The sequence below is a fragment of the Staurois parvus genome, unplaced genomic scaffold (genome assembly GCF_062004578.1).
Source record: "Staurois parvus isolate SC_StPar_1 unplaced genomic scaffold, SC_StPar_1.0 ptg002528l, whole genome shotgun sequence".
Lineage (NCBI taxonomy): Eukaryota > Metazoa > Chordata > Amphibia > Anura > Ranidae > Staurois > Staurois parvus.
This window is the reverse complement of record NW_028320324.1, coordinates 5,061-27,742: the sequence shown is the minus strand read 5'-3', so window position 1 is coordinate 27,742 and position 22,682 is coordinate 5,061. Positions and strand designations below refer to the sequence as shown.

The 22,682-nt window shown below is 48.1% G+C and overlaps 1 protein-coding gene across 2 annotated transcripts in view; it reads left to right on the top strand.

Moving 5' to 3' along the window:
* The window catches only part of LOC149430681 (transmembrane channel-like protein 6), a 48,614-nt gene extending 26,522 nt beyond the window's left edge, over positions 1-22,092 (top strand). For both annotated transcript variants that reach the window (XM_089666104.1, XM_089666103.1), the window contains 9 exons: positions 1,067-1,148; positions 4,140-4,237; positions 4,455-4,553; positions 7,408-7,483; positions 10,836-10,969; positions 15,921-16,097; positions 17,118-17,196; positions 18,750-18,845; positions 21,758-22,092. In XM_089666104.1, the coding sequence (XP_089522230.1) occupies positions 1,067-1,148; positions 4,140-4,237; positions 4,455-4,553; positions 7,408-7,483; positions 10,836-10,969; positions 15,921-16,097; positions 17,118-17,196; positions 18,750-18,845; positions 21,758-21,778 (862 nt within the window). In that variant the 3' untranslated portion in view covers positions 21,779-22,092. The remainder of the gene's footprint in view (positions 1-1,066; positions 1,149-4,139; positions 4,238-4,454; positions 4,554-7,407; positions 7,484-10,835; positions 10,970-15,920; positions 16,098-17,117; positions 17,197-18,749; positions 18,846-21,757) is intronic.
* The last annotated feature ends 590 nt before the right edge of the window (positions 22,093-22,682 follow it).

The following is a 22,682-nucleotide window of genomic DNA, read 5'->3' as shown; positions in this document are numbered from 1 at the left end:
TAGACCTCTGATGGTATGCTGGCACCAAGCTGTTAGTAGCAGATCCTTCTGTAAGTTGCGAGGTGGTACCTCCATGGATCAGACTTGTTTTTCCAGGACATCTCACAGATGCTCGATTGGATTGAGATCTGGAGAATTTGAAGACCAGGTCAACAACGGGAAATCATCTGGTTCCTTAAACCATTCTTGAAATCACCAGACTAGGCCTTCTTCCATTGCTTCGTAATCCAGTTCTGATTCTCTAAGTTGAGAGGTGGTACCTCCATGGATCAGACTTGTTTTTCCAGCACATCTCACAGATGCTTGATTGGATTGAGATCTGGAGAATTTGGAGACCAGGTCAACACCGGGAAATCATCTGGTTCCTCAAACCATTCTTGAAATCACCAGACTAGGCCTTCTTCCATTGCTCCGTAATCCAGTTCTGATGCTCACATGCCCATTGTAGGTGCTTTTGGCTGTGGACAGGGGTCAGCATGGGCACCCTGACCGGTCTGTTGCTACGCGGCCCCATACACAACAAACTGCGATGCTCTGTGTGTTCTGACACCTTTCTATCAGAATTTGATGTACAGTAGCTCTTCTATTGGATTGGACTACATACACCAGCCTTCGCTCCCCATGTGCATCAAAGAGCTGTTGCTAGTTCACTGGTTCTCCTTCCTTGGACCACATTTGGAATGTCCCACAAGGGCTGCAGTTTTGGAGTTGCTCAGACCCAGTTGTCTAGCCATCACAACCTGGCCCTTGTCAAGTTGCTCAAATCCTTATGCTTGTCTATTTTTTTCTGCTTTCAACACGTCAACTTCAGGGACAACATGTTCACTTTCTGCCTAATATATCCCAGCCACTTTCAGGGACCATTGTCAGGAGGTAATGTTATTCACTGTCCTTGCCAGTGGTCTGAATGTTATGGCTGATCGGTGTATATCTATCCTGTGACTAAGTCACCTTCTGAACATGTATCTATCTGAAGGTAGAACACCACTTTCAGACGGAGTACCTCTTTAACATTAGCTGTCGTTATTATTTTTGTTGGTGATCTTTTTTTCACTCTTTTTACTAGAAACCTTCTGCTGAAGATTGTCATCCTTGGCATTCTGTGTTACCATTGGTTGAGAAGGAAGGCCAATTACTCAGATTATAAGGTATGCCGTTGATTTCCATTCACTTTCCACGAGGTGAAAATCTCCCCATGGCATTGGTTGCTGGAGAGTTGGCGGATGGCCCTATAGTATGGAGAAGCACCTGTAAAAGGGAAGAACTAACAGTTGGTGGGAGGGGGCAGGAAAAAGGTGACAACAATGGTAAATGCATCAATATCTCAGGATTTATTAGATTCGATTGTCCGTATCACACCCGACTGCCCCGCACCTCCGCAGACTGCTATGGGGACATGGAATCTGGACTGTGACAGAGCTTCCAACTGAACTCCGGGCAGATATTAAAAAAACACCACCATGCTTTGTTACATGTAACTAATGGGGACTGTGAATTACAGGGGCACTCTGATGGGAACACCTGATGTAAGGTGAGACTCTGATGGAGACGCGGATGTGGGGGAGGGGCTTCTGATGAGGACCTTTATGTGGGGTGGGACTCTGATGGGGACCCTGATGTGAGGGGGGACTCTGATGGGGACTTTGATGTGGGGTGGGAACACTGATGAAGGGCTATGATGTGGTGTAGGACTCTGATGGGGACCTTGATGTAGGGTGAAACTCCTATGGGGACTGTGAATTACAGTGGCACTCTGAGGGGACACCTGATTTAGGGACACTCTGGTGGTGCACCTGATGTAATGTGAGACCCTATTGTTGTGGGGCCTCTAATGGGGACCTTAATGTGGGGTGGGACTCTGATGGGGACCCTAGTGTGTGTGTGGGTGGGGCAGGCTCTGATGACCTTGATGGGGAAGTGGGGGTAACTAATAGGGGGACCTGACATAAGGGGGGGCTTTGATGTGGCCACCTGATATAAAGTGGGACCCTGATATGGAGGGACTCTGATAGGGACATCTGATGAGGGGGTAACTGATAGGGGCACCTGATGTAAGGGGGGACTCTGATGGGGACCCTGATGTTGGGGGGGTGGCTCTAAAGGGGACCCTAGTGTGTGTGTGGGGGGGGGGGCTCTGATAGGGACCCTGAAGGGGGGGTAACTGGTAGGGACACCTAACGTAAGGGGGGCTTTTATGTGGCCAGCTAATAAAAGGTGGGACCCTGATGTGGAGAGACTCTGATAGGGACACCTGATGTAAGGGGGGACTCAGATGGGGACCCTGATGTTTGTTGGTGGGATTCTGATGGGGACCTTTATGTGCGGTGGGACTCTGATGGGGACCTTGATGTGGGGGGGGGGGGCTCTAAAGGGGACCCTAGTATGTGTGTGTGTGTGAGTGTGGGGGAGGGGACTCTGATGGGGACCCTGAAGGGAGGAACTGGTAGGGACACCTAACGTAAGGGGGGGCTTTGATGTGGCCACCTGATGTGGAGGGACTCTGATAGGGTCACCTGATGTAAGGGGGGACTCTGATAAAGATCCTGATGTTGGTTGGCGGGATTCTGATGGGGAGAGCAGATATAGTGAATGCGGGGTCCGGGAGACTGGATATAGTGAATGCAGGGTCCGGGGAGAGCGGATATAGTGAATGTGGGGTCCGGGGAGAGCGGATATAGTGAATGCGGGGTCCGGGGAGAGCGGATATAGTGAATGCGGGGTCCGGGGGTAGCGGATATAGTGAATGCGGGGTCCAGGGAGAGCGGATATAGTGAATGCGGGGTCCGGGGAGAGCGGATATAGTGAATGCGGGGTCCGGGGAGAGCGGATATAGTGAATGCGGGGTCCGGGGAGAGCGGATATAGTGAATGCGGGGTCCGGGGAGAGCGGATATAGTGAATGCGGGGTCCGGGGAGAGCGGATATAGTGAATGCGGGGTCCGGGGAGAGCGGATACAGTGAATGCGGGGTCCGGGGGAAGCGGATATTGTGAATGCAGGGTCCTGGGAGAGCGGATATAGTGAATGCAGGGTCCTGGGAGAGCGGATATAGTGAATGCGGGGTCCTGGGAGAGCGGATATAGTGAATGCGGGGTCCTGGGAGAGCGGATATAGTGAATGCAGGGTCCTGGGAGAGCGGATATAGTGAAGGCGGGGTCCGGGGAGAGCGGATATAGTGAATGCGGGGTCCGGGGAGAGCGGATATAGTGAATGCGGGGTCCTGGGAGAGCGGATATAGTGAATGCGGGGTCCGGGGAGAGCGGATATAGGGAATGCGGGGTCTGGGGAGAGCGGATATAGTGAATGCGGGGTCCGGGGAGAGCGGATATAGTGAATGCAGGGTCCGGGGAGAGCGGATATAGTGAATGCGGGGTCCGGGGAGAGCGGATATAGTGAATGCGGGGTCCGGGGAGAGCGGATACAGTGAATGCGGGGTCCGGGGAGAGAGGATATAGTGAATGCGGGGTCCGGGGTTTAGTAACACTTTAAACATGGTCCAAAAATTGGACTATGCCTTTTATAAAAATGTTCTAAGATCCTTAATTAGTGACATGAATCTGCTGGGGGCCAGTGATTCTAGCAGCTCCTTGGGCAGCTAACCAGTCCAGAGTCCTGATGTTGTCGCTGTAAAACTAAGGGGCCCTATGAAAACCCTTTGTGGGCCCTTTTTGGAGCCAGTGGGTAATGTCCACTAGATGTGGACGCTGAAAGTGCTACCTTCCCACACTATAGATCTGATGATGGAAGACTTGGGACACGGCCAGTGATGTGGCTGCAGTTTCAGCTACAAAATCAGGGCTTAAAAATTTTTTTTTTTAATATTCATTTTTTTTTTCTTTTTAATAATTACATTTTAATTTAATTTAAATTCATTTAATGTAACTTTTTAATTTTTTTTTAACGAAAGTAGATTATCAAAAGGAGGGTGCAATAGAAAAAGGATTTTTTTTAATTGCCTAGATATCGGCATTACATTGGCATGAGCTGTCCTCCCTTCTCTACCCTCCTGCTTTGTGTACTAATAGATGAAAAGCGTATTGCAGGGTGATGGGAGATTTCCATGCCGGTGACCCCCTGTACTTCTCATGAATTCACAAAGACTCATTCTATTCAATGCTGAGTTCAGTATTTGTTGTTTCAGTGTTGGGAGACGCTGGTGGGGCAGGAGTTGTACCGCTTCGTCGTCATGGATCTGATCTTCAATCTGCTGGACACCCTCTTTGGAGAGCAATTATTCAGGTAAATCTGTCGGTTCAAGCTGTCGCGGAACCCAACCCCCCCCCCCCCCCACCCCGCCAGCCCTCACCAGTCTCTGCCTGCCACTGCCAGCCTCCACCACCCACCACCCTCCGCATGTCTCTTCCAGCCCCCACCACCCTCCGCCTGCCTCTTCCAGCCCCACCACCCTTCGCCTGCCTTTGCCGACTCACCCGTCTGTGTGTGATTTTTGTGACAGGTTAATCCAGCAGAAGAGACAGAAGAATGAAAAGTATCGCACTGAGTTTGACATCGCTCGCAATGTTCTGGAGCTCATTTATGGGCAGACGCTGGCATGGTGAGATCATCTCAATGACTACTGCTGTCTGTATGTCCCATTCTATCTATGGGGCCACGACGAGTAAGATCGGCAGTGTAGAGAGCAAGAATGGGTTACCTTCAATAGAAGGCTCCTTCAGCATTCTAGACTGCAGCATCTTCATCGTCCATAAGCACCTCATCTTCATTGTCTATTCATCCCTTCACTGTTGGGTTTCTAAAACGGTTCCATGGAATCCTAGGTTCTCCCAGAGGTTGCTAGGGGTTCCTTGAGCTATTTTTTCCTCTCAGATAAGTTCCCACTGACACTAGTGATCTTTTCATCCCAATGATCACAAGTGTAAGGAACATTCTTCCCATTGACCGCCAATGGAATCCTAGGGATCTTCAAGAGGTTACCAGGAGTTCCTTGATCAATTTCTGCCTCTCAGTTAAGTTCCCACTGACACCTTTGATCATTTTAGCTATCTGGAAGGAGCAATTCATCCCAATGACCACAAGCGTAGGGAACATTCTTCCCATTGACCGCCAATGGAATCCTAGGGATCTTCAAGAGGTTACCATGAGTTCCTTGAGCAATTTCTGCCTCTCAGATAAGATCCCACTGACACCATTGATCATTTTAGCTATCTGGAAGGGGCAATTCATCCCAATGACCACAAGCGTAAGGAACATTCTTCCCACTGACCACCAATGGAATCCTAGGGATCTTCCAGAGGTTACCAGGAGTTCCTTGAGCAATTTTTGCCTCTCAGATAAGATCCCACTGACACCATTGATCATTTTAGCTATCTGGAAGGGGCAATTCATCCAAATGACCACAAGTGTAAGGAACATTCTTCCCACTGACCACCAATGGAATCCTAGGGATCTTCCAGAGGTTACCAGGAGTTCCTTGAGCAATTTTTGCCTCTCAGATAAGTTCCCACTGACACCATTGATCTTTTTAGCTACCTGTAAGGGGGCAACTAATTTCAATGACTGCAAGTGTATAGAGCATTCTTCCCACTGACCACCAATGGAATCCTAGGGTTCCTCCAGATGTTGCTAGGGGTTCCTTCAGCAATGAGCAATTTCTGCCTCTCAGATAAGGTCCCACTCACATCATTAATCTTGGCTATCTGTAAGGGAGTAATTCTTACCAATGACCACAAGTGCAAGGATCATCCCTCCCACTGACCATCACACTAATTTATCATGAGTTGCAGATATAGTCATTTTTAGCAGGGCTTCCCTGAGACTGGAAATTTATTTCAAGGCCCCATCCGCTTAGTACAGTGCCTTGAAAAAGTGTTCCATCCTGCGGGGATCGCCGGCTTTCTTTACAACTTACCTTTTCGTGGAGCGGGTCCGGCGTCACCCCGTATAGGTTGCATGCCGACGATCCCCTCAGGATGGATGGGATCTGCGGATTGGGGAGCATAATGGATTGAACTCCGATTCATTATGCTTAATCCACAGATCCGAACCATCCTGCGGGGATCGTCAGCATGCAACCTATACGGGGTGACACCGGACCCGCTCCACGAAAACGTAAGTTGTAAAGAAAGCCGGCGATCCCAGCAGGATGGATCGGATCTGCGGACTGAGCATAATGGATCGGAGTCCGATCCATTATGCTCAATCTGCAGATCCGATCCATTCTGCGGGGATCGTCGGAGGGGGTGTCACCAAGTGTTACCGCACCGGGTGACACCAACCCTAGGGACGCCCCTGCACACCACACTTTTCACATATTTATTTGTAAAAAAATTTGAAAACCATTTATCATTTTCCTTCCTCTTCACAATTATGTGCCTCTTAGTGTTGGTCTATCACATCTAATCCCAATAAAATACATTGACATTTTTGGTTGTAACATGACAACATGGGGAAAATTTCAAGGGGTATGAATACTTTTTCAAGGCAATGTACAATGATGTATGCATTGAAGGAGAGAAACTCAGACAAAACAATACAGTATTAAATAGTGGACTTAATACTCTGGTACCAACACTCATCACTGCCAATTTTCTGTTTCTCTCTCTCTCTTTTTTCTCTCTTTTTCTCTGTCTCTATTTTCTCTCTTTCTCTTTTTTTCTCTTTCTCTTTTTTTCTCTTTCTCTTTTTTTCTCTTTCTCTTTTTTCTCTCTTTCTCTTTTTTTCTCTTTCTCTTTTTTCTCTCTTTCTCTTTTTTTCTCTTTCTCTTTTTTCTCTCTTTCTCTTTTTTTCTCTTTCTCTTTTTTCTCTCTTTCTCTTTTTTTCTCTTTCTCTTTTTTCTCTCTTTCTCTTTTTTCTCTTTCTCCTTGTTTCTCTTTCAACAGTCTAATGCTTCCTCACACTTTCCAAAATATGTTTTTTGCTTTACATACATCTTAAATGTATTGTCACAGGCATGTGTACAACAACATATTTGGTTTAAAGTAGAACTATAGGAAAAACGTTTTTTTTTTTCATTTTGGATGTAAGGGAGAGCTATAACCCCTGTCAGATTTTTGTTTTGCCATCTGTACCCCATTGGTAGTGGGACAGGAAGTGGAGGGAAATCTCTGCAAACAGGAAGTGAGCGGAAAACCCTGCAAATTAAGGTAATTCCTTGGAGATCAAAACTAATGTCCCCATCGGAAGATTTCCCCTCTTACTTTTTTGGGGACGACCCAAACTTTGGGATTTTCTTTTACTTTCACTTTCATTGATATTAGTAGACAGGAAAAATAGAAGGTGAATCTCCTTAACGGGACCACAGACAGCAGTGAAAAACTGACAAACCTTTAATACCCCGGCACTCTCTCCAAAGTTTTGCCTTTCGTTATACTTTAAATGTTTGGAGTTAGATACAATTTAATTTATTTTATCTTTAATAAATCTTTTCATGTTTGCCCCTTGGGTTGCAGGCTGGGCGTTCTGTTTTGTCCTCTACTTCCAGTCATCCAGATGTTGAAATTACTTCTGCTTTTTTATGTCAAAAAGGTAAGAGAGATCATACAAAATTTTGTCTAATTTACGATCTACATTCAGAATGATTCAAAGTGTGGAACGCACACAAACATCTCTTTATGAAATCCAAGGTTCTACTCTTCAGGTGGGAAATATTTTTTGCCCATTATGCCACCATCCAAACCCCCATTCTGTTTTTTTGCTTTTCATTTTAAGGTTACTTTGCGGTAAAATGAAGGAAGCAGAATGTACAATTTATATGTAAAGCGCTGCGTAAATTGGTGGCGCTATATAAGTACCTGAAATAAATAAATAAAAACCTCTGTAGTGTATGTTAATTTGCTTTACTAAACAAAAATGCTGTACTCACTTGTAGGAAAAATATTACACAACATACGCCACAAAATATGCAGAGTATCAATAAAAATGCATACAGTATTCACATGCACTAGATATCTATCCTTCCAACCAGGGCCTAGACAAGGAGTGGGCAGGAGGGGCAGCTGCCCAGGGTGCAGCAGGAAAGGGGACCCCTTTCTGCACCCAAGCTCTAGAACAGTGGCTAGTAAGCAGGGCCAAAGGATCTACTTTGACAACTACTGTTGCAAAAATCAAGAAAATGGCCACGAATATGCAGTGCGCACTTCATACCAACTATGGACAGCTTGTGCAAGGGGTGTCTGTGGTGTCTACATAGTGAACAGGTGGTACGCCCGTGTGACGGCATGCAGTAGGGGTGGGGGAGAGGGTGCAGTTTTGCATCTGTCAGAGCCTGGATCTGAACCTGGGCCTTCTGCGGTGAGTGGCGATGTTTCTTATTGCTGAGCCACCTGGAATGCTGGACAGCTCCATGACAATTACTTGGATGATCCTACCTTGACCTTGTTTGTCATGAACATTGAACCCCTTGCTCCTCCCATGAACTTCCTGATATAAGCCATGTCTTTGCACTTCTTGTTTGCCAGATTATTGTGCTCTCCAGCCGATATCTTGCTCCTTGCCTTCTCTGCTGTCATCCATATCTTGCTATCACTCGTTATTGACCCTTGGCTTGTTGTCTGCTACGCTTTTGCCTGATCCTAACCTGCGACTGCTCATTACCGACCTTGGCTTGTTCTTGACTACGCTTCTGTCTGATCCCAACCTGCGACTGCTCATTACTGACCTTGGCTTGTTCTCGACTACGCTTCTGCCTGATCCCAACCTGCGACTGCTCATTACTGACCTTGGCTTGTTCTCGACTACGCTTCTGCCTGATCCCAACCTGCCACTGCTTCTTACCGACCTTGGCTTGTTCTCGACTACGCTTCTGCCTGATCCCAACCTGCGACTGCTCCTTACCGACCTTGGCTTGTTCTCGAATACGCTTCTGCCTGATCCCAACCTGTGACTGCTCATTACAGACCTTGGCTTGTTCTTGACTACGCTTCTGCCTGATCCCAACCTGCGACTGCTCCTTACCGACCTTGGCTTGTTCTCAACTACGCTTCTGCCTGATCCCAACCTGCGACTGCTCCTTACCGACCTTGGCTTGTTCTCGAATACGCTTCTGCCTGATCCCAACCTGCGACTGTTCATTACAGACCTTGGCTTGTTCTTGACTACGCTTCTGCCTGATCCCAACCTGCGACTGCTCATTACCGACCTTGGCTTGTTCTTGACTACGCTTCTGCCTGATCCCAACCTGCGACTGCTCATTACAGACCTTGGCTTGTTCTTGACTACGCTTCTGCCTGATCCCAACCTGCGACTGCTCATTACCGACCTTGGCTTGTTCTTGACTACGCTTCTGCCTGATCCCAACCTGCGATTGCTCATTACTGACCTTGGCTTGTTCTTGACTACGCTTCTGCCTGATCCCAACCTGCGACTGCTCATTACCGACCTTGGCTTGTTCTCGACTACGCTTCTGCCTGATCCCAACCTGCGACTGCTCATTACCGACCTTGGCTTGTTCTCGACTACGCTTCTGCCTGATCCCAACCTGCGGCTTCTCATTACCGACCTTGGCTTGTTCTCGACTATGCTTCTGCCTGATCCCAACCTGCGACTGCTCATTACCGACCTTGGCTTGTTCTCGACTACGCTTCTGCCTGATCCCAACCTGCGACTGCTCATTACCGACCTTGGCTTGTTCTCGACTACGCTTCTGCCTGATCCCAACCTGCGACTGCTCATTACCGACCTTGGCTTGTTCTCGACTACGCTTCTGCCTGATCCCAACCTGCGACTGCTCATTACCGACCTTGGCTTGTTCTCGACTACGCTTCTGCCTGATCCCAACCTGCGGCTTCTCATTACCGACCTTGGCTTGTTCTCGACTATGCTTCTGCCTGATCCCAACCTGCGACTGCTCATTACCGACCTTGGCTTGTTCTTGACTATGCTTCTGCCTGATTCCAACCTGCGACTGCTCATTACCGACCTTGGCTTGTTCTTGACTATGCTTCTGCCTGACCCCAACCTGCGACTGCTCATTACCGACCTTGGCTTGTTCTTGACTATGCTTCTGCCTGATCCCAACCTGCGACTGCTCATTACCGACCTTGGCTTGTTTACTGACCACTCTTCCATTTGATCCTTACCTGCTTATACGCTACTGGACCTCTGCTTGCTCACCTCCTGGTGGGGTGATCCTGAGGACCGGACCTGGTGCTAACACGCAGCAAAATGCATCTCCACCATCAGGAGCTCTGGTGAACACCAGTTAGTGCTTGGACTCCACACCTCAGGTACAGAAGAGGAGCTCACTGGACTTCTAGCAGAATTGACGTGTATTTGAATGTTATAATATTATGGATTTTTTTAGACGGTTTTAGACACTGAATCTGGGTGCAGTTTGGATGTGGATATGTTTCATCCTGTAGTAGGTCTGGAAATGGTATAGACCTATTCTTGTTAAGTGGTCGCTTTCTTACATATACTCAGTGAAGTGACTGGCCTCATGTGATACACAGAGATCTAACAACTCCTCCTGCATACGTTGTACCTGTTTATCTGCAGCCCTCTCTTGTCTACAGCCTTCTAAATCACACAGGTCAAAGGCTTTTGCTCAGCTCCAGCAAACAGGGGGTGGGGATCTTAGGTTACACACTGCACAAGTTGATAGAGGAGAGCTGAGTGTAATCTGAGACCCGAGTTGAGGGAAAGGACAAACCCCCCTGGCTGTCAACCACCTTCTGTGTGCTGGAGGGGGAGTGGGTGTCTGTGGTGTCTACATAGCCTGTCAGAATGACTCATGGAGATAAAGGAGAGATCAAATAGGAACCACATTAGGTGCTTTGGATTGAGGCAAGTACACACTATAGCAGTTTATGCTTTGTTCATTTTTCTTTTCGGACGTTTTCAAACACTTTAAATAAGATCTCATTTTAAACTTTTGTAGGCTAGCCTGATGCGGAACTGCCGATCGCCCAGTAAGCCGTGGAGGGCCTCTCATATGAGTACGGTGTTTCTGACTCTGCTTTGCTTTCCGTCTTTTCTCGGGGCGTCCATATTCCTCTCTTACACTGTGTGGTCGTAAGTAGATGAAATGCACGTGTATCTACAGTACATATAGTATATGAGCTACTGTATATAATTCAGAAGGTTTACATTACCTCTACACCCCCCCCCCCAAAGAACTCAGCAGTGTGTGAAATGTCTATTTATGTCTGTATCTGAAAAATCAAAATTTTGTACTTAGACCCAAGCTCAGCACTTGGGGCCGAGTTCTGTGCTTGGGGCCGAGTTCTGTGCTTGGGGCCGAGTTCTGTGCTTGGGGCCGAGTTCTGTGCTTGGGGCCGAGATCTGTGCTTGGGGCCGAGATCTGTGCTTGGGGCCGAGATCTGTGCTTGGGGCCGAGATCTGTGCTTGGGGCCGAGATCTGAGCTTGGGGCCGAGTTCTGTGCTTGGACCCGTGATCTGTGCTTGTGGCCGAGATCTGTGCTTGTGGCCGAGATCTGTGCTTGGGGCCGAGATCTGTGCTTGGGGCCGGGATCTGTGCCTGGGGCCGGGATCTGTGCCTGGGGCCGGGATCTGTGCCTGGGGCCGGGATCTGTGCCTGGGGCCGGGATCTGTGCCTGGGGCCGGGATCTGTGCCTGGGGCCGGGATCTGTGCCTGGGGCCGGGATCTGTGCCTGGGGCCGGGATCTGTGCCTGGGGCCGGGATCTGTGCCTGGGGCCGGCATCTGTGCCTGGGGCCGGCATCTGTGCCTGGGGCCGGGATCTGTGTTTGGGGCCGGGATCTGTGTTTGGGGCCGGGATCTGTGTTTGGGGCCGGGATCTGTGTTTGGGGCCGAGATCTGTGCATGGGGCCGACACCTGTGCTTGGGGCCGGGGTCTGTGCTTGGGGCCGGGGTCTGTGCTTGGGGCCGGGGTCTGTGCTTGGGGCCGGGGTCTGTGCTTGGGGCCGGGGTCTGTGCTTGGGGCCGGGGTCTGTGCTTGGGGCCGGGGTCTGTGCTTGGGGCCGGGGTCTGTGCTTGGGGCCGGGGTCTGTGCTTGGGGCCGGGGTCTGTGCTTGGGGCCGGGATCTGTGCTTGGGGCCTAGATCTGTGCTTTGGGCCGAGATCTGTGCTTGGGGCCGAGATCTGTGCTTGGGGCCGAGATCTGTGCTTGGGGCCGAGATCTGTGCTTGGGACCGAGATCTGTGCTTGGGGCCAAGTTCTGCCTTTGGAGCCGAGATCTGCGCTTGGGGCCGAGATCTGTGCTTGGGGTCAAGTTCTGCCTTTGGAGCCGAGACCTGTGCTTGGGGCCTGGGGCCGGGATCTGTGCCTGGGGCCGGGATCTGTGCCTGGGGCCAGGATCTGTGCCTGGGGCCGGGATCTGTGCTTGGGGCCGAGATCTGTGCTTGGGGCCGGGATCTGTGCTTGGGGCCGGGATCTGTGCATGGGTCCGACACCTGTGCTTGAGGCCGACACCTGTGCATGGGGCCGACACCTGTGCATGGGGCCGACACCTGTGCATGGGGCCGACACCTGTGCTTGGGGCCGGGGTCTGTGCTTGGGGCCGGGGTCTGTGCTTGGGGCCGAGGTCTGTGCTTTGGGCCGAGATCTGTGCTTTGGGCCGAGATCTGTGCTTTGGGCCGAGATCTGTGCTTTGGGCCGAGATCTGTGCTTTGGGCCGAGATCTGTGCTTGGGGTCAAGTTCTGCCTTTGGAGCCGAGACCTGTGCTTGGGGCCTGGGGCCGGGATCTGTGCCTGGGGCCGGGATCTGTGCCTGGGGCCAGGATCTGTGCCTGGGGCCGGGATCTGTGCTTGGGGCCGAGATCTGTGCTTGGGGCCGGGATCTGTGCTTGGGGCCGAGATCTGTGCATGGGTCCGACACCTGTGCTTGAGGCCGACACCTGTGCATGGGGCCGACACCTGTGCATGGGGCCGACACCTGTGCATGGGGCCGACACCTGTGCTTGGGGCCGACACCTGTGCTTGGGGCCGACACCTGTGCTTGGGGCCGGGGTCTGTGCTTGGGGCCGGGGTCTGTGCTTGGGGCCGAGGTCTGTGCTTTGGGCCGAGATCTGTGCTTTGGGCCGAGATCTGTGCTTTGGGCCGAGATCTGTGCTTTGGGCCGAGATCTGTGCTTTGGGCCGAGATCTGTGCTTTGGGCCGAGATCTATGCTTGGGGTCAAGTTCTGCCTTTGGAGCCGAGACCTGTGCTTGGGGCTGAGATCTGTGCTTGGGGCCGAGTTCTGTGCTTGGTGCCGGGATCTGTGCTTGGTGCCGAGGTCTGTGCTTGGTGCCAAGGTCTGTGCTTGGTGCCGAGGTCTGTGCTTGGGGCCGGGGTCTGTGCTTGGGGCCGGGGTCTGTGCTTGGGGCCGGGGTCTGTGCTTGGGGCCGGGGTCTGTGCTTGGGGCCGGGGTCTGTGCTTAGGGTCAATCTGTGTGCTTAGTGCTGAGCTTTATACTTAGACCTGAGTTCTGTAATCAGACCCAAGCCCTATACTTAGACTTGAGCTCTGTACTTACGCGAGTTCTATACTTGGGGCTGCAGTACCAAGATACACGTGTAGGTGGCGATGCAGCCAAAAGATGATTCTTCATATTTTGTGCTTGTTAATAGAGGAGTCCCTGGTCCTTGTTCACATGTGTGTGATTTAGCGTGCATTTGCCTGACATGTAACAACGCACGACAAGATGATTTCCATTCTTTTCCATGGGTCCCATTCACCCTTGTACGCTGCACTTCCCTGGGGCGTGAAAAATACCGCAGGTGCTTTTTTGGTGCACCAATGCACATTTTTGGCCCTATAGACTTCAGTGGCAGCGCATTTAAAAAATGCAAAAAAGAAGTATGAAAATGCAGACACAAAGGTGTACACCTAACATTTGCGGTCATTTAAATTTTTTTTTTATTTAAGTTTGAAAGAGATTATTGTTTTTAATCCTTTTTTGACCAAAGGTGATTAATGCCTAGATGTCGGGGCCAAATGTATTCAGCATGAAAGAGACTCTATGAATAATATATATTGGCATTGTTTTAAGGACATATAAGGCTTTTATTTAGTACACCTTTTAAAAAAAAAAATTGTGCTGTCTTTTTATTATAGGCTATGAAATGTGCAAAAATGAAAAAAAAATGCATTTTTCTTAATATTTTTTCTTCATACTGTAATTGAACCTGACAAGTACTGTATTAAAGTGTTACTAAACCCACAACTGTAAAATCAGTCTGTAGATGCAGTAAAGCATGCTTGTTATACTCACTGTGGAACCTAAGGGATTAATCCTCCATATTGTGTAAAAAAGGCTGTTTGATCCTGTCTTCTCTGATCCTCCCCTTCTTCCACAGTCCCCAGTCCATCTGCTGATAGCACAGAGCCCTAGGAGGCACCCGGTATATGCTCAGTTTGGTGTGAATTGCTTTTTTTTTTGGGAGGGTGCATGTGATAGGCACAGGGCCAATCAGTGGTATCCAGACAGAGGGTCAGGGGTCATGCAGCCTCACAGAACAGTCAGAGGAGAACTAAAACTCCTCCTACAAGCTTTAACCAGTGCTCTGCTGGACACTGATAGAAGTCACAAGACTGCTATATACCGCTGATCAGAAAAGGTATTTAGCAGTTTATATTGACTAAAATAATTGCATTTCTATGTTCTGTATACTGTGGGAGACCAGATATAGTGAATGCAGGGTCCGGGGAGAGCGGATATAGTGAATGCGGGGTCCGGGGAGAGCGGATATAGTGAATGCGGGGTCTGGGGAGAGCGGATATAGTGAATGCGGGGTCCGGGGAGAGCGGCTATAGTGAATGCGGGGTCCGGGGAGAGCGGATATAGTGAATGCGGGGTCCGGGGAGAGCGGATATAGTGAATGCAGGGTCCGGGGAGAGCGGATATCGTGAATGCAGGGTCCGGGGAGAGCGGATATAGTGAATGCGGGGTCCGGGCAGAGCGGATATAGTGAATGCGGGGTCTGGGGAGAGCGGATATAGTGAATGCGGGGTACGGGGAGAGCGGATATAGTGAATGCGGGGTCCGTGGAGAGCGGATATAGTGAATGCGGGGTCCGGGGAGACCAGATATAGTGAATGCAGGGTCCGGAGAGAGCGGATATAGTGAATGCGGGGTCCGGGGAGAGCGGATATAGTGAATGCGGGGTCCGGGGAGACCGGATATAGTGAATGCAGGGTCCGGGGAGACCGGATATAGTGAATGCAGGGTCCGGAGGGAGCGGATATAGTGAATGCGGGGTCCGGGGAGAGCGGATATAGTGAATGCGGGGTCCGGAGGGAGCGGATATAGTGAATGCGGGGTCCGGAGGGAGCGGATATAGTGAATGCGGGGTCCGGGGAGAGCGGATATAGTGAATGCGGGGTCCGGGGAGAGCGGATATAGTGAATGCGGGGTCCGGGAGAGCGGATATAGTGAATGCGGTGTCCGGGGAGAGGGGATATAGTGAATGCGGGGTCCGGAGGGAGCGGATATAGTGAATGCGGGGTCCGGGGAGAGCGGATATAGTGAATGCAGGGTCCGGGGAGAGCGGATATAGTGAATGCGGGGTTCGGAGGGAGTGGATATAGTGAATGCAGGGTCCGGGGAGAGCGGATATAGTGAATGCGGGGTTCGGAGGGAGTGGATATAGTGAATGCGGGGTTCGGAGGGAGTGGATATAGTGAATGCAGGTTCCTGGGTTTAGTAACACTTTAATCAGATGCACACTACTACTGCTTGAAGAGTTGAAGTCTTGTTTTGTCAATGAAGTCTCCAGCCTGCATCACATGACTGGAAACAACTCTGGTTCTCAATTGTCAGTGGGGGGCGGAGCTGCCATGATTGAGAACCATCAGCCAGGCAAAGTGTCGGCTGGTGGTTCTCACAATAAGGATAATATTTATGGAATTTACATTGGGCAACTTGCTGAGGAACATTAATGTTCAGATTGTGAGCTGAGGGATTCAAACTGTATATAAAGAAAAAATCTTGTGCGCTGATCCACTATACAGAACGTTCCCTTTAATACCATATGCAGTGACACCATCCCTCTCTCTTTGACAGGGTAACGCCTTCAAAATCCTGCGGCCCATTCCAATCTCTCAGCACAATGAATGAGGCCGGCAAAAGTTATGTCCGGCAACTAGAAGTCTTGAACCCTCGTCTGAGCTGGGTCAGCTGGATCCACCACTACCTCTGGGAGAATACTTTGTTCATATACGTGGCATCTTCAGTCCTGTTGTGAGTTGCTGGAGAGTACTGGATGATAAATACATCTCTGCTAGGAAAAAAAAATTCAAAGAATGCACTTAAAGGGTCAATCAATGGGTTAGGGCAGAAGAGCTAGAGTGAGTGGACTCATCCTTTACAGGGGTCTCTAAACTTCTCAAACAAAGGCCCCGGATTATGGTCCTTCGGATTATGGGCCGGAGTGTGGCCAGTGGGGGTAGAAAATGTTTAGGGCCCAGCATCAGTGAGAATAAACATGGCCTCAAGGATGGTGGTCAGTAGGAGGAAGTGTAGTGCCCATCATTGGTATTAATGGGAGGAATAGGACCACATAAGTGTTATCAATAGTGCCCCGTTGTTGTTGTCAGTGAAGGAATACTGCTTCATATCATTGGGAGGAATAGTGCCCCAAGGGCTGGATAAAGGCTCGCAAAGGGCCCTCGGGCCACAGTTTGGACACCCCTGCTTTAGTAGATGTTGGCTCCACCAGGTTAATGTTGTGGGAATGAGTGTCATGGAAATTTATACGTGGAAGAAGAAAATTATTCTGTGGAACTATGGTGGTGAACAAGTGGATTTTGAGTGTATTGGCTGGATAAATAAAGAGTTGTTTGTGGTAGTACCCCCTTTAATAGATGTTGGCTCCACCAGGCTAAGCCATGCCTTGGCTTCTTGGTGGGACTGAATGCCAGGGAAGTTTTTACATGAAAGAGAAGAAATAATCTGTGGAACTATGGTGAATAAGTAGACTTTGAGAGTATAGGTTGGATAAATAAAGAGTTGTTTGTGAAGGTTCTCAACTACCCAGGACAAGGTACCCCTAATTGGTCACATATAAATGTCCTTCATCTGTTGAACTTTCTGATACTCATCCAGATAGTATCATCAGAGCTGCAGAAGATACATAGATGGTTGATGAGACTTTTTTTTTAATTGCTGAGCATTTCCTGTTGAATGTGATGAACGTCTACAAAGTACTGCATTATATAATCTGAAGAGAGAAATATTCTAATGATAATATTGTTTTCCCAGGGTGGTAATTTACTTCCATATCCAGATTGTAAAAGGACAGAGAAAAGTCATCAACTTGCTGAAGGAGCAGATCGCCAACGTAAGTCCATTTATTACAAGGATCCCTAAGGTCTCTTATACTCACCATTAGTGGTGAGCATGTCCCATTACAACAAAGTAAAGAGCTCAATCCACAATAATACTTACAAACAGCCAGTGAAAAAGAACGATATATAAAGTCCTTGTATACCACCTCATATAAAAGAGACCAATGTCAGAATATGTATCTCATGTTGAGAGTCCATATCCTCCATAACAATCCAAAAAGTCCAATCCTAAAATCCTGGAGATCAGCCCTCCAAACAGGAGGAAATGCTTGCACAAAAGGCTTTTGGGCCTGTTTCACACGGGCCTCAGTCTATATAAGAGCAGTGTGAATAGCAAGCTATGACAAAGCATTTGCAGAACCTTTAGCACAGCTTTGTTGAAGCTTTTAAAGTACCATTCAGCTCCAGTTTGTAAATGTTGAACACAGATCCTATTGGGAGCACTGCTTGCCACTTTAAGCAAGCTGCTAGCAGGCTTCAGAACTTCTTGAAGCTTGTTGAAAGCTGCTGAAGCCTGCTAGCAGTTTGCTTAAAGTGGCAATCAGCACTCCCATTAGTATCTGTGTTCAGCATTTACAAACTGGAGCTGAATGGTACTTTAAAAGCTTCAACAAAGCTTGCTGAAACTCTGCAAATGCTTTGTATTCACACTGCTCCTATACAGGCTGAGACCTCTATGATGGACACCAACCACTAAAAAGTTACCTGGGTGCACACTCACCGGACAGTAGGACCTCGCAGATATAGAAGTCAACATGGAAACAAACTGTTCTTTAGGCCTTCCACTGTTCACCAGTCTGAAAGGGTGGAAAATGTTCTCCAAATCCCCAGGAAAGAGTAGAAAGAAGCTACAAATAGTGTTACCATTGGTGCAATTTAAAATAATGAGCTAAAAATTAAGGCAAGCCAGCTAAAACATACAGCAGACACTGTTGGCAAGACTCCTGCCTGAGTATGACGTCAATCTGCTAGATCCGCCCAAAGCATTTCGTCCTATGGGATATCCTCAGGGGCTCCCCCCACTGTTCTATTCCTTTGAGTGGGGGTGGGTGAGATTTGATTGCCTCCTCTCGGAGAACTGCTTTGTGGCAACTAAAGGCATCAACAAGGCCCATCCTGATTGCCACCAGTGGGACACAAATCAATGTGTGCTGCCAAATGCAAAAATATATTATAGCTCCTTACCATTCCTTAGATGTGATGGCTGCATTCTTTTTCTTTATCAGGCTTTTTTCCTTTATTTTCACCTGTAATCCTGCCAGTAACCCGCTTCTTGTCCTGTACTCTAACTATGGAGTATCACCATTGTCATCCTTGGGGATGAAATGTGTTAGGGCTAAACCACACCTCCACCTTTCCCCATCTTCGCAGTACAGCGGGGAGGTGTTCTGGGATCCTGTTTCTTGGCTGATACAACAATCACACTAATTGTACGTAACCATACATGTAATTCTGTCTAAAGGAATACACAACCGTACTATCTTCTTGAAGGTCAGATCTAATCAAGCTCTTGTTTAACTCTTGTCTTTTCTCCTGTCTGCCCTAGGAAGGAGAGGATAAACGCTTCCTGATTGTAAGACTCCATTCAGTATATGAGAGGAGGAGCAGAATTCACAGATGTCAGAAATCACTGCAAGCCAGGGTGAGTCTACCATTGTAGCCCATACAACTGACAATTCCCAATAGAGGAAACATATTAGTTGTAATGGAGACGATTCATCTCCTAACATGAAGGACACTGGGCTTTGACTGGTAAGGTTTGAAAGTTTTATTTTCTGAAAACAGGAGGCTTTTTTAGTTCTTGTACTGCACTTGGGGAAAAAATAATAAGGCCCATGTCATGCTATGATCTGTGAACTCTTCAATGGCCAATGTTACACTATGATCTGACTCTTCAACCTAAGGCCCATGTCATTGTATGATCCATCAACTCTTCAACGAAAGGCCCATATCGGTCTATGATCTGACTCTTCAACTTAAGGCTCATGTCACACTATGAACCGACTCTTCAGCCTAAGGCCCACATCATTGTATGATCCATCAACTCTTCAACCACAGGCCCATATCAGTCTATGATCTGACTCTTCAACCTAAGGCCTATGTCACACTATGATCCGACTCTTCAGCCTAAGGCCCACATCATTGTATGATCCATCAACTCTTCAACCACAGGCCCATATCAGTCTATGATCTGACTCTTCAACCTAAGGCCTATGTCACACTATGATTCTTCAACTGTTCAACCAAAGGCCCATGTCACATTACAATTTTTCCCTTCATAATACGGCCCATGTCATGTTATGATCTGAACTCTTTAAAGGCTTGTGTCACACGATGATCCATCAACTCCTCAACCCAAGACCCATGTGAAATTATGATCTGACTCTTCAACCTAAGGCCCATGTCATTGTATGATCCATCAACTCTTCAACGAAAGGCCCATATCGGTCTATGATCTGACTCTTCAACTTAAGGCTCATGTCACACTATGAACCGACTCTTCAGCCTAAGGCCCACATCATTGTATGATCCATCAACTCTTCAACCACAGGCCCATATCAGTCTATGATCTGACTCTTCAACCTAAGGCCTATGTCACACTATGATCCGACTCTTCAGCCTAAGGCCCACATCATTGTATGATCCATCAACTCTTCAACCACAGGCCCATATCAGTCTATGATCTGACTCTTCAACCTAAGGCCTATGTCACACTATGATTCTTCAACTGTTCAACCAAAGGCCCATGTCACATTACAATTTTTCCCTTCATAATACGGCCCATGTCATGTTATGATCTGAACTCTTTAAAGGCTTGTGTCACACGATGATCCATCAACTCCTCAACCAAAGACCCATGTGAAATTATGATCTGACTCTTCAACCTAAGGCCCACATCATTGTATGATCCATCAACTCTTCAACCAAAAGTCCATATTAGTTTATGATCTGACTCTTCAACCTAAGACCTATATCACACTATGATCCATCAATTCTTCAACCAATGCCCGTGTCACACTATGATCCATCAACTCTTCAACCAAAGACCCATGTGAATTTATGATCTGACTCTTCAACCTAAGGCCCACATCATTAAATGATCCATCAACTCTTCCACCAAAAGCCCATATTAGTTTATGATCTGACTCTTCAACCTAGGACCTATATCACACTATGACCCATCAACTCTTCAAACAAAGGCCCATGTCACACTATGATCCAACTCTTCAACCAAAGTCCCATGTCATTGTAAGATCCATCAACTCTTCAACCAAAGGCCCATATCAGTCTATGATCTGACTCTTCAAGGCCCAAGGCACATTATAAGTGGCAACTTGCCAACGACAGGATTATTAGGAGCAGAACACTAATTTGCTCCAGTGGTATCCCTTCATTGCTCCTGCCTCCCTGGCGACCGAGTTATTGCAGCATTTTGGTAATTGAGTATCAGGGGTCAGGCTCAGAGTCCCATAGCTATCGCAGTAGAGAGGCTTTCACCGACCAGCTGGATAAGTGCAACAGCAGGTCACCCTGGAGGATGACCCTGGCTCACCTGAGGTGCGAAGTCGAGGCACTAACTGGTATTCACCAGAGCCCCTGATGGTGGAGATGGGTTTTGCTGCATGTTAGTACCAGGTTGTGGTCCTCAGGATCGCCCCACTAGGAGGTGAGCAAGGTGGGGTCCAGTAGCAGATATAGCAGGTAGGGATCAAGCAGAAGCGTAGTCAGTTAACTAGCTAGAGGTCGGTAACAAATGGTCCCAGGTTGGGATTAAGCAGAAGCGTAATCAAGGAACAAGGCAAAAATAGGTAAAGAGTGGTAGCAGAGATATAGATGACAGCAGGCGTGACTAGAGCAAGATATTGGCTGCAGACAGTACAATATTCTGGCAAACAGGAAGTGCAAAGGCATAGCTTAAATAGAAAGTTCATGGAGTAGCAGGAACAAGGTTCAAGGCAGGATTGTTCATTGATTCAGACAGGGTGCTGTCCAGCATCTCAGGTGGCTCAGCGAGAGGACACATTGCCAGACACAGCAGAGGTCGCAGGTTCAGACCTAGGTCCTGACAGTGAGGGGGTGATGCTATAGGGAGAAGGTGAGTGTTCTGTGTAGGGATCTGAGTTGCTTTCAGTGATAAATCTATTCGTCAGTTTTTCCTACTTGAGCACACCTGTCTCCTAATGGGAGCCCTGACCTGCTGGCAGGCACTTTATTATAAGGGCTGTGCACACACCCTGCTGGTCTCCAGGGTTAAAGGCTTCATCCCACCTGAGACTCTTTGAAGCCTTTGGACTCTGGAACCCAATTTGGAAATTGCAGAACCAAGAGAAAGTTGCAAAGCCTTTCCATTTATCATGGACATTCTGGGACCCCTCACTCTGCGAACCCTGTGTCCCTTCTGCCTGCTTTTACACTGTCAGGTTCTCACACTGTGACAATATATTCGGACCACTGTGGGGTTCACATTATTTTTTTCATGCATTTGTGACATTTGAATCTCAGGATGATCTTATCTGCTTTTATACTGATGATGATCACTATTTGTATCTACAGGAATCTACGGGACAGGATTGATCGAAGTGCAGAAACGCAAAAAAGAACAACAAAAACATTGGGACCGTGAGGCCGATCTCTGCCAAATGACTCGTCATGCCATAGCTGGGCCCCTGTAAAGTGCGGCCAGATCCTGGATCATTTCAATTGCAGAATCATGTCTTTTTATGTGACTCTATTTATAATAAAAAATGATACTTGTTTATTGGGGATTTCCACTGTAAAGAGAATTGTATAGTCTTATTTTTTATGACGTGTAAAAGAGATGAGTTTTATATGAAATGTTATTATTGTGTTTTTGTTTTTGAAAAACAAAATAAAAAAAAATGCATCTATGTATGGATTGTGATTATCTATGTAGATGTTGGCTTTACATATTCCAACATTGCATCCTACTTTGCAGTGCTGTATAGCAGTTGTGGAGTCGGCCGACTCACTGAAAACAATGCTCTCCATGTGTGGCTGATATCCAATGCCAGCAGCAGTCCTTAGGCAGAGCCATTCTGCTCCGCCTTGCCCTGAACTTGCACAATTATCTGTCCTACAAAGGCTCTGAAGTTGGTTTAAGCCTTTTTATAGTTTACAGTCCTCTAATGTTTAACACATAACTCCACCCATTCGACAGCCTAATGCTCGGATGGAAGACCCGGGAAACTGGACGCTTCTAAAGATGCTAAATTATGGGATAAGCAGTCTTCTCAATAACTAGAAATACAAGAGGACTTGTCTCAAAGGAATGTGGTTCTGTAAGGTGTCTCTACTGCTATTCCTATTCATTTTTCCTAACAGAGGGGCGCTCCTACCTTCTGAGTCGGGATGATGGTACAGTCACTGAGAAACAGAGGGGCGCTCCTCCTACCTTTTGAGTCGGGATGGCGGTACAGTCACTGAGAAACAGAGGGGCGCTCCTCCTTCCTTCTGAGTC